This window comes from Gymnoscopelus braueri (genome assembly GCF_963280865.1).
Source record: "Gymnoscopelus braueri genome assembly, chromosome: 3".
Taxonomy (NCBI): domain Eukaryota; kingdom Metazoa; phylum Chordata; class Actinopteri; order Myctophiformes; family Myctophidae; genus Gymnoscopelus; species Gymnoscopelus braueri.
Window position 1 is genome coordinate 38,823,448 of NC_137612.1, and position 12,986 is coordinate 38,836,433.

The 12,986-nt window shown below is 40.9% G+C and overlaps 1 protein-coding gene across 2 annotated transcripts in view; it reads left to right on the top strand.

Annotated features, from left to right (window-relative positions):
• Positions 1-12,986, top strand: part of cacna2d2a (calcium channel, voltage-dependent, alpha 2/delta subunit 2a) — a 291,322-nt gene that overhangs the window by 240,973 nt on the left and 37,363 nt on the right. For both annotated transcript variants that reach the window (XM_080424714.1, XM_080424715.1), the window contains exons 12-13: positions 1,022-1,132; positions 7,502-7,580. In XM_080424714.1, the coding sequence (XP_080280840.1) occupies positions 1,022-1,132; positions 7,502-7,580 (190 nt within the window). The remainder of the gene's footprint in view (positions 1-1,021; positions 1,133-7,501; positions 7,581-12,986) is intronic.

Here is a 12,986-nt window from a genome sequence, read left to right on the forward strand (position 1 = left end):
TACAGTAGGTTTTTGGCTATTTATATTAAACGTCAATAAATGAAAAGAACATTTCAAATAACAAGCAAATAACTGAACTTAATTAGATTTAACTATTTATGCCCTATTCCAAAAAGAAATCTAAACTAGCTGAACTACAAGCTCACAACGTGTCACATTGTGGCACGTTGAGCTTGCTGAAAGTGGTAAAAAATCAGTACACATCTGCTGGATAATTGCCGATACCGATGACGTAAAAAATAAATCAAATAATGGCCTATACTGTATATCGGCCAGACCGATATATCGGATCATTTTAATTTGTGTCTGCATGCAGGAAACTCACTCCCACGATCGGTGACAGAAGCACAATGAAAAATGTGTAATTGCAGCATTATTATTTATCTCTATTAGAATCTTGTCAGAGTGACATGACGCTGGCCTGCATATCAATGGCAGCTGTGACGTGGGGTGGGGGGGACCGGATGCCAGGCAGCCAAATGTAAATCAGACCTGAACGTTCAAATCCAACGCCTGGCTATAAACATGCATGATGACGCCACTTATGTATAACACTTAATTTTAAGGCTGGGACATTGTGACGTACTGTACTGAAAATGGGGTGTGTATGATGGGTATAGGGTATAGGGACAAATATATAAAAAATAAAAAAAGTTTGACACTTGTTCTTTATACATTTACATACAAAGTGTACTATGACAATTTCAGACCAAAAATAGATTAAAAATGTGCAATGTATGTTGCATTTTGTATACATACAATACATGAATACCTATGCCTATTGCGTACGCATGCAGCACTCACAAGAATCTATTCAAACACAGATGTCTTCATAATAGCGTCTCATACGTTACAGTTCAAGGGGAACGATTATTTTCGATCATGCTATTCACGTCTCCTGAATATTCAATCTGCCCCTCTGTCTCTGTCTATACTTTCTAACCGTCTCTTTTTCTTTCCCCATTTCTCTCTCTCTCTCTCTCTCTTTCTCTCTCTCTCTCTCTCCCCTCATGTTCCACAGGAGAGCATCGCCCCGAGGGCCGGCTGCAATAAGATGATAATGATGTTTACAGATGGCGGGGAAGATCGTCAGCAGGAGATCTTCGAGAAGTACAACTGGCCCAACAAAACGGTCAGTCTGTCGCCACAAGGCTGTTAATCTGCTCATCTGTTAACTCTGCCAGCTCATGGCACACGGCGAAAGCCCCGCGTTAACTTCGTCCGTACGACGGTGTCGCGGCGGTGAGCTTGTACATCTTCTATTGTTTTTCCGCGCAACACCGTCGTACAACGGAGCATAAATGAGGCAGGATAGATGAACATGCTTGTCCAGAGACTTGGACTAAAAGAATAAGAATTCATGAAATGTATAAAGTGCTTTGCCACCTAGTAATGTGACAGGACCACATTGGAAATAAGTATTTCATTGTTCGTTGTGTCTATTGTTCTGCCTACACATATGTCATGTCCTAGTATGAGCGAATAGGGGAAGGGGATCAACGTCACGTGATTCCCTTGTTTGACCCGGCAAAAACTCGGATGTGTGTCTCAAAGAATATGATTATTGGCAGAATCGCGTTTTTTCATTTTTCACAAGATCGGTGGTTGTTGCAATGACCTGCACTACAATACGTCACCATATGTTGCGCTATGATGAAATAAACCCATAAAACAATACAATTCCAATGGTGAAAGCTGTGTTGTTTCACCCGGTGAAGGAATGGCGGATTCGGCCAAGCCCCGAAATACCCGTATGTGTGTCTCAAAGAATACTGGGTATAAGTTAGGCTATATCGTTGCTGTCGGTCAGAAACCTCTTATCTCCATATTTTTACTTTTTGTGTTTTTTTGTAAATGAATGCCCTCCTTGATCACACTACAGTGTCACACAAAAGTATCAAAAGTAGCAGATCTGCGTTTTAAGCTTATAGATCTGCTACTTTTGCAATTATTTTATTTGAATCCTGAAAAGTAACAGTTTTGGACAAAATCCTCCCGACAGAGACGATATTGTGTTTGAACTTGTATAATTATTTTACTGAATAAAATCAATCAATCAATCAATCAATCAAATACAATACATTAAATACTATCTTTGTAAAACTAGGCTGTGAATTCTGCCGACAGCCATCGTCTCGGGTTGTGTGTGTATGTGAGTGGGAGAGAGAGAAAAATGGAGCGAGCAAACGAGAGAAGGGGAGAGAGAGAGAGACTTTTGTCAACTTTAGAATGCTCTTTTTGACAGCAACTGAGTGGGTTATAAAACTTTAGCATGCTCTACTTGTTTGGAAAAAACAGCCTTTATGTCGCTCGGTGAACAAAAAACGCTTCAGTGGCGGAGCTTCTGTGACTGCATATGACGTCAGTCCCTTTTTCTTTTGGTGGTATTTTGTGGAATAAAATGCGTACAGTTGTGAATGTATAAAATCGACCGACAACAGCAGCTGTCATAACACTAGACGCTGGCGCTGTTGTGCACGTCACGCCTCTGGTTCCGGAACGCCAGCGTTGTAAAAAAGCAACACACGGAGGCGGCTTTGTTTGTTTCTGTGTAATAACACAAAGGCGGTGTTAATGGCGGCTCTTCTTTTACACTGTTAATGCAGGATCTCTGTATTAAAGTGGCTTTATATAGAAACTCAAGAGATTCTTTCTGTCTCTCTGTCTCTCTCAGCCTCGGTCTCGGTCTCTGTCTCTCAGCCTCTGTCGCTCTCTCTCTCTCTCTCTCTCTCTCTCTCCCTCTCTCTCTCTCTCTCTCTCTCTCTCTCTCTCTCTATAACAATGTCTTACTCTACCAGAAGGCATTGTTCTGGCTAGGCTGTCGGAGATGCCAGCAAGTCCAATCTGTGTGCACAACAACATCCAAACACTTTCTCCTTCCAAGCTTTCTTTTCATCCTTTGTGGCTGTTATCCTCTCTTCCGCCTCCTGTGATCTCTCTCTCTCTCTCTCTCTCTCTCTCTCTCTCTCTCTCTCTCTCTCATTCTCTCCCTCTCTCTCTCAGTGTTGCCATGTCCGCTTAGTATAAGCAACTTTGGGCTTGTTTTTTTCCTGTAAAGTCGCTTGTAAATGTTAGTAGTTGCGTTTTTTGGGGGCTTGTTGTTTCTGAAGTTGTTTAAACCAGTGGTCGTCAAGGATGACCCCAATACAACATTTGTGTTGTTAAAAGGTTTAAAAAACATTAGACATTTGTTTACATTTTTGTCAAGATTTTAAAGATATTTTTAAAATAGTCGATCTACAGCGACACGTTGTGAGCCTGTAGATCTATTATTTTCAAATAAAAATAGCCGATGCTCATATGGCTTATAGTAGTTGGGCTTGTTTTCATAGACCTGGGAACACTGCTCCTTCTCTCTCTCTCTCTCTCTCTCTCTCTCTCTCTCTCTCTCTCTCTCTCTTGTCCACCTCTTTCCTTGTCTAGCTGGCTGGTGTTAACAGCTCTGACCCGCTGACTAATTAGGCACTTTATCATCAAGAGTCCATGAAATTACACCCGGCACGCACACTCATTATTTCTTTCATTGTTCCTCTTTATAGTTTCATCCTTTTTTTTCAATCACCCACTACTGTCGCCACAAGTGTGTCACAGCCAGTGACGGAAGAAGTACTCACGTTTTTTTTTTTTTTACTTGAGTAAAAGTATCAATACCGCAATGCAGAAATACTATTGTTACAAGGAAAAGTCCTGTATTCAAAACTTACTTGAGTAAAAGTACAAAAGTATTGGCATCAAAATATACTTAAAGGGATACTTCACTTTAGGGCCGGGGACACATTTAAAAAAAATATTAAAAATAAATGAAAAAAGTTATGGAAAATTCATGGCCCCCTCACGCATTAGAGTGTCCTACTAATGTGTGAGGGGGCCATGAATTTTCCATAACGTTTTTCATTTATTTTTAATATTTTTTTTAAATGTGTCCCCGGCCCGAGAGTGAAGTATCCCTTTAAATGACCAAATGTAAAAGTACTCATTTTGCAGAATGTTTTCAAATGTATAAAATGTATTGAAATCTTGTAGCAGATCTACAAGCTCACAACACGTTGCATCCACAAAGCTTGTGGATTGGCTATTTGAAAATAGCCAAAGTTTAAGGGCTGAAGTTGTTAATGTATATTTTGTAATCAAAACCTACAAAGTAACTAGTAATTAAAGTGGTGAAATAATTGTAGTGGAGTAAAAGTACAGTATTTGCCTTTGAGATGTAGTGGAGTAGAAGTAAAATATTAGTAAAGTAATTTTTTTTTTTTAATAACCTCAAAATTGTACTCAAGTACAGTAGTACAGTAGTATGTGAGTACATGTAGTTACTTTCCACCACTGCATAGCCACAACCGATATTTATCGTCCTCGCCCATGACTAACCCTTGTGACAGCTAACTGTCATTTAGGCATAAATGTTGAAGTTTGACATGTCTGTCACTCCCACGCATGTGAGTCACCAGGGGGGGGGGGGGTGACAGTCGGTTCCAAACAGATGTCATAGGAAAGTCAGGTTGAGTGTTAACTCTTTCTACTGTGTCTCCAAGGGGTTGTTGTCGAGGGGTTCCATGGGGGGCTACATGACTGAATCGTCATCATTACAGAGTGGCAAAGTTTGTAGTCCCGAAACCTGTCAAAACAGTTAGCATTTTGCACTTCCTGGTTTTCTAAGTGGGTTTAAGGAATGAGGTTAACATGGGCTTGTCGAATGACATCAAATGCATAAATAATACCCCACTGGTGAGTTTTTGGAAGCTTTTACGTGTCTTAAAAGAGGTGTTTGTTAACAATGGCTAAATGAAACTACTGTACAGACGTTGTCAGGGACATAACACATATCATCACGCCGAACACTGTACACAAGCATTGGTGGTGGTGACGTTCAAGTCATGAGACCTTGGTGTAGTTCCGTTCATAGCGTGTGTGTTTACTGTGACCCCAGGGGTCTGTGATGGGTTCCGAAGGGTCCCCAGATAAATGATTGATTCTTTATCTTCACCATGATTGAACTTACAGTTCAATTACAACAGTTTCCCTGTTATCTTTACTCCTACTGTATATCGTCTCTGTCGGGTGGAAACCTCATATGTCCAAAACTGTTACTTTTCAGGATTCAAATTCAGAAATAGCAAAAATAGCCGATCTAAGCTCAAAATGCGTATGCCTACAGTATGATGATGATCAAGTAGGGTATTCATTTACGGAAAAACACAAAAGGTTGAAATATGGAGATAAGAGGTTTCTGCCCGACAGCAACGATATACTCTTCTATACAGTAACAGAATTCTTGACCAAATGACAGACCATATCAGACCAAATCATGTATAACAATAAAACTGTTTTTTTTTTACTGGGATCCCTGAGATATAATTCTTATCAAACAGGGGGTCCGTAGCCTATAGTGCTGTGGTTCTCAAACGCTTACATTTCAAGGACGCCCATAACTCTTGAGAGTGAACACATAGTTAGTGATCTGTGTTACGCCCCGGCCTAGGGGAACCGAGACGCAACATATGATGTGGAAGACCGCCCTTCCCAACTCCCAAGAACCGCCGTCCAAACAGTTTGCTTTTCGATCTTTTCTTTTTATTCTCACAAGTGGTTTACAAAACTCGCCAGGGGCGGAGGAAGGGTTACAACAAAACAAAACTAGAAAACAAACCTCTTACCTACACACGAAAGAAAGCAAAATACAAATACTAACCTCCCTATCATAAAACAAAGCTCAAACAAATAATAATAATAATTCCCCCCCCCCCCTTCCTAGCTGAGACAACAGATCACAAAGTGACAGCCACAGTAATCAGCCGAGGCCGATTTAGGATCGAGCTGTAAGCATCTGGATCTATAGATTAGATCAAGTGTTTGCAGAGATCGAGTGCTACATATCTGTTCGGCTTCACATGCACAAAATGGCTACTACAGAACACAGAGGAAGGACGGACGGGTTGGAAGTCGAGAAGGAACGGGTTCACTGTCGCCGGCCCGCTGACAGCCTTTTAAAGTTGAGCCTCCCTCTGGCCACCAATCAGGAACGGATGCGTCTGCTGCTGGCACGCCCCCTCCTAATAATCATCCAATCACACCACGCATGCACACACACGAGAGAACCCTAGCCTACACTCAGCCTCTTCATAGTTACCCGTCATAATCATAACAATCTGTAAGGGGGTCCATTTGGAACCCCTTCAAAGGAAACCCCACATTGAGAACTACTGGCCTAGTTGCATATTGGGGGGTCCTTGATTTAAAACGTTTGTGAATCACTGAGTCCATTATGTATGGTCTTACCATTTGTTTGATTGATTGATTGATTGATTGAATATGTTATTAGCAGGATTATTAACAGTATAGGTAGTACAGTCAAAAGTTATGCTAAAAGGATAACCAAAAAAAAGCTTGTTTCCATTGTGGTCCATTGTACTCAATTCATCAGTAAGACATACAATACAATACATACAATACAATACAATACAATACAATACAGTAAAAGCTCCAGTAGCAGCAAAAGGTATTTACAAAAAAAGGAGGGGTGGGGGCTGTGGGCAACGCTACTACCAAGGAGTTCAAAGGTGTTCTACTAAGCCCAATTTTATTTTTAGGTCAGCTATTCTTTTAGGTTAGTTTTGAGTTTGGGTAGGGAGTCGACATATTAGGCATTCCACTCTCTCTCTCTCTCTCTCTCTCTCTCTCTCTCTCTCTCTCTCTCTCTCTCTCTCTCTCTCTCTCTCTCTCTCTCTCTCTCTCTCTCTCGATTCAATTCAATGGGGATTTATTGGTATGAGAAAACATGCATTTACATTGCCAAAGCAAAAGTCGAACAAAACAATCGAAACAAAACAACCTATTTACAATCAAATGGGAATAGAGAAATGTGTAAACAGACTAGAGCTGTGTTACATTGCAACTTAGAGAGAACTAGCTGTGCGTTTGCTGTCAGAAATAGTTGTACATAGGAAAGGTTAGCTTGGGATAAACTTTTGAAACAAATGGCAGCAATATTTCAATGTTTTGCATTCACTTCACTTTGTATGGGGGTCTTCAACGTTTTTCAGTCCAAGGACCCCTTAGGTGAGAGAGATGAATCAGGGACCCCCCCCCCCACTACATATTGTATAAAATTGTGTTGCAGACTAAACTTTTACATAGATTTCATAGCTTCATAGACTTGTTTGACAGCACTGTCAATGTGTAGCGTTGTGTTGGATTCATGTTCATATGTATTTTCAGACAGTTAACCACTTAAACCCTCAATACTTAGAAAACTTTTCTCTTTTTTTCCCCTACACCAAAACTCCGAAAATAGCCGATCTACAAGCTCACACGAGGCGTTGTGAGCTTGTAGATCGGCTATTTTCGGCTAATGTTAAACTCAGAATAGGGATGCATGGGTTCAAGTGGTTAATGTACAAAAGAATCACCCTAGGGGTCCCGGACCCCCTGTTGAAGACCCATGATTTAAAGGTAGTTGCTCTGTCTCTCTCTTGGTCTCATTGTATTGTGTGTGTCCTCCCAGGTTCGTGTGTTCACCTTCTCTGTGGGCCAGCATAACTACGACGTCACTCCACTGCAGTGGATCGCCTGTGCCAATAAAGGTGAGTGGATGGTCAACAATGGTGCTAATTATAAGCAGAGGTGGACAAAGTACTCATGGTCCCAGTACTTAAGTATGGATACTCCTGGTCAAATATACCAGGAAAGGTTGCTCGGTCAAATATGTACTTGATTTAAGGTACTGGAGTCAGAGATTTTCCAGAAATGTTCCAAAAATATAAATAATAGTGATTTAATTTTTTTACTGTAGATCTGCTATTTTCACTATATTTGAAATAGGGCTTAAGAGGTTAATTCATAATGTACTTTTTCCCTTGCCAAAAATGTTCAAAGTACAATATTTTTATCTTCGAAATGTTCTGGAGTGAAAGTCATTCAAATGGAATGTCAAGGTGACCGCTGAACCTCTATATCAGCCATTCCCAACCTGTGGGCTGGGACCCACTGGTGGGCCGTGAGGGTATTACAAGTGGGCCCCCAAATAATTGTCAAAATTATATATTAATAACATTAATATAAAAATAATTGTTAAAATAAATTATTATATGGTATATTTATTTATTTCAAACATTGAAACATTGAAACATTGTGTTACCGATAAATCCACCGAAAAAAACACTTAACACGGTAGCCAAATGGCTGCCGTGTTAAGAGGTCAGATGGGTGGGCCGCGAACGAAACAAGATGTTTACGTAGGCCCTTAAGTAGGTTTTGGTTTTGATCAAGTGGCAAACCCCCTTCGCTGGAATTGAAGCTCTCTTCCGGGTTCTTGTTCAGCCTGCCGTTCCTGTCGCTATTTCACCCTTTTACCGTTTGCAATACATTATAATCTCAATAGAAGTCTATGAGGTTTTGGGCAAACTTTACACTTCATTTTATTACCTTAGTAAACCTTTTCATAAATATGTTTTCAATCGATAGTTTAAAGTCTTTTTTAAATCATCATGATTCATGATATGCGTTTAGTAAATTATGGTCCCATTAATTTTAAAATGAATTGTAAAGTAGGGTATGTTTCTAGGGTTTCTACTGGTTCTACCGAGTGAAGACCCGCTCTCGCTGCGGTTGCAGCCAATAGCATTGATTTCCGGTTGCATTTCGGACCGGATATAGAAAGATGCCGGATTTGAAATAGCTGAAAAATAGGCTTCATTTACGTAACGTTGTCCATATTTCTTTACGGTCTATGGTTTTGACACAACCAAAACAAAAGCCCACCCATACTTACAAAGCGTCAATGAGTGAAGTCTTAATACACTGGAGTTGTTCTTGATCTCAGCGTGACACTATCCGTAACCCTGAAATTATGCAACAAACCCCAGGCAATGTTAAAACAGTTGGGGGTCTCTGCGCGTGGCCCAGCCAAACCATCAGATCATCGGTATGACTCAATTAAGGGTGATTTGCAGTATACTTAGTCGCGCGTCTGTGTCACACAATGGAAAAAGCAGATTGACAAGCTCACAACATGTTGCGCTGCCATGTTGAGACGTAAAATCCTCAGGTTGTGATCAGTCTCTACCTTTCTACCTCCTACCTGCTCTCTTGGACACCGGATTTTGTAGATATTTGAGGCCATGCTGCTATTTCAACAGAGCCTGTGGCTGTCTTTCCTGAAGCTAACTGCTCCTCATTAGTTCATTGCCAGTCGAGCCAAGAGATTCAGAAGTAGCCCCACCACACGCGCGCGCGCACACACACACACACACACACACACACACACACACACACACACACACACACACATTTGTATTACTATAGGCCTACTTGTGAGGATGTCGCCATTTTAGGACGACTTTGAAAATAGCTGAAAACAGACAATCTACAAGCTTGTAGCTTGAGCTTGTAGATCGGCTATATTTCTGTGCATGACATAGACCTACAACCTACAACATACGGCGTACAAGTGAATACAAAAAGGAAAGCTCTAACCCCAACCTGTAGATCTAAAATCTGAAAGTAATAGTTAAGCATAACTCTAAAAACATTTGCATTTAATATATCGTTGCTGTCGGCAGAAACCTCTTATCTCCATATTCTAACTTTGTGTTTTTTCATATATCAATGCCCTGTGTTTTGAGCTTGTAGATCTGTTTCTTTTGCTACTCTTGAAATTGAATCCTGAAAAGTAACAGTTTTGGAGGTTTCCACCCGACAGAGACGATATTTTATTTAACCATAAAACAACCATTTCTCTTATGAGGACCAGGAAAATGCTCCTCACAATGTCTATTTTTCAAATTCTACTACACTTGTGGGGACATTTGGCCCTCACAAACATAGTATCACAAGTACACACACACACACACACACAAAGGGATTTAAAGTGCAGGTGCCGCGCTATGAGCTTGTATACCTGCTATTTTTGAATAGCCAAAGAAATCTTAAAATGACACAGATGCGGTTTCCGGTCTTAACGGGTTAATTAGCAGGAGGAATCTGGCAGCTGGGTGATAACTGTGTCATCCCTCTGTCAGACTGTAGGGGGAGTCCAGGATTACGCCTCAGTGCCAACATGCTCACTCTACTGTTCACTGCTGGAGCAGATCACCGGCATGTCTACCAAGGTTTCTGTGGCTAGACAATAGTGTTGACAAGGCTTGGGCCTCTGAGGAGCTGCCCTTACATCTAGCACTACTTCTCTTTTGGTATCACACCCGAACAGAGTGCAGCTCCCTGACACAGTGGAACACTGTTAGCCCTTCGCCCATGACAGACGCATGTCCAAAATATCCTCGCGGTCGGGCGGAAACCTTGTATGTCCAAAAAAAGAAAATGGAGGAGGGGAAAAAAAGAACCTGTCTTCCAATTGATCCAGTGTAGTTGTCGCATAGCCTGGCATTGCATTTCCAGACTGATAATGTGGATTCACTCACACGTTCCTCCACGATATCAGTCTGGACCCCGGCCCGTATAGGCAGGGAGTATTGAGAAATCAGAAAATGACCCGGGCAATCAGGGGCTGCTTTTCACTGTTGTATGGACAGCAGTTGAAACGCAGTCACTGATTGGCCCGGTCATTTTTTTATTTCTCATACTCTCTGCCTATGAGCCGAAGTCCAGACTGATACCGTGGGGGAACGTGTGAGTGAATCCACGTCATCAGTCTGGCAATGCCAGGCTAGTTGTCGCAAGCTCTTGTTAATGCTTTTCATTGGTTCAATATTTATAAAATCCACAGACACACTTAATCACTTTAAACGAGTAGTTCACCCAAAAAATTACTTATTTTCTTTCAATTACACACCCCATGAAGCCTTGAATTAATGGAGATTAATTCAGATAATGGAGATTTTTTTTCTTTTTTTTCGCATTCCTAAGCCATCATACTATTGGCTTAGGAATGAGACAAAAACAAAAAAAATCTCTATGAATTCAAGGCTTCATGGGGTGTGTAATTGATAGAAAATAAGTAATTTTTTGGGTGAACTATTCCTTTAACTTAACAGAAATTGAAAAAAATAGTAGATCTACAAGCTCACAACTTTAGTGATACCTTTTTTTACACTGTAGTATGACGAGGGCATTAATTTACACCCCAAACAAAACGTGAAAAGTTGAAATATGGAGTTACGAGGTCTCTGCCCGACAGCGACAATAACTATAAGCTCACACACCCCAGCACGCACAGACACAGATCCCTCTCTCTCTCTCTCTCTCTCTCTCTCTCTCTCTCTCTCTCTCTCTCTTTCTCTCTCTCTCTCTCTCTCTCTCTCTCTCTCTCTCTCTCTCTCTCTCTCTCTCTCTCTCTCTCTCTCTCTCTCTCTCTCTCTCTATCTTAAATCCCAGGCCAGGCTGTTGTCTCACTTGGTTTGAGCTGCAATCCCTTCTTAACCCATTCAGTCCGGGAACGCATCTGTGTCATTTTAGATTTTACCCATAACCATTATTTTTATACTTTGGCTATTCAAAAATAGCAGATCTACAAGCTCCGAGTGCCGAGCTATGAGCTTGCAGATCTGCTATTTTTGAAAAAACTTGAACATTCGTGCAAATCTTTGAATATATATTTTTAAAGCGAACATTTTTAACTCAAATCTTTGCTTCTGGGCGGTCCCTGGAACTAAATATTTTTGAGATGAGGGTCGGCGGCCAAATACAAATCATTTTGGGTGGTCCTTGACAAGAAAAAGTTTGAGCACCACTGATATAGCAACTTTTCAGAAAAATTAAGACATTTGTTGAGACATTTGACAGTTACAAATGTTCGCTTTGATTTGCACACATTTTCAGGATTTTTCAAAAATAGCAGATCTACAAGCTCATAGCTCATAGCGCGGCACCGAGTGCCGCGCTATGAGCTTGTAGATCTGCTATTTTTGAATAGCCGAAGAAATCTAAAATGACAGAGATGCGTGCCCGGATTGAATGGGTTAAGGAGAAACAAGTCTCTCTCTTTCTTGGCTCCGGCATTTCTCCCTGTGTGGCTGAACAAGACACAGACACCACTTGTTGCTCACTTGTGGGGGGATAACGCAAGACAAATTAGTAGGCATGAGTATTGTGGAAAAGAATTGTGACATTTTTTACATTGGAGATTCAATTTCATCTCATTTACAGTATATTCTATTTATGCCAGCAATTCTCAACCTGTGTGCCGGGGCCCACTGGTGGGCCGTGGGGATATTGCAAGTGGGCCCCCAAATAATTGCTAAAACTAAGATTTTATTGATAATATAGCCTAACTAATACTTAACACATTCCACGCCAGAGTTTAATATCATAATGTACTCACCAGTGCCAGCGATTTATTGTTGTTTTTTTGTTTTTTTCACGTCGCCACAGACCTCGCTAAATACCTTAAGATCGCGCGTTAAACTGTTTGTAGACACACAGGGTAGCTGTGTGAGTGGCCCAGAGAAGACCGTTTCAATCGGCGACATTCCATTTTGAAGTTGTCGCGGTTTATGTTAAACAGCGATCAGCGAGGAGAAAAACAACAACCGAGATAATGGCGGATTAGGGGAAGATTTAGAGCGGAGGCGGGTGGGAACGAAAATCTCCGGATACGGATATTTCCATATCCGGGTGTGCTACAATGAAATGTGTCACTGCGAGGGAGGCCTACAATGAAATGTGAACCTGCGAAAAAAGAAAAGAAAAAAAAGACCACTTTGCAATGTGTTAATAAAATAAAATATATATGTAAAAAAAAAAATCTTTAAAACCTTAAAAAATTTACTGTCACTGTGAAACCGATAGAACTTACAGTAAAGTAGTACTATGTTATGCCCCAAGCTGGAACACAATCTATTGATTGATCATTAAAATAAACATGAAAGTTGAAAAAACATGAAAGAAGCTCTGAAAATGCACACGGCACCACCCATCTGATAAAATGTCCTGCCCACCACCGTCTAGACGAGTGGTTAGAATAATCCACTGTGCTTCTGCCTTGGCTGGGCGCTCCAACCAGCAGTGTTGATTTTGACAGCAAATTCTGATTT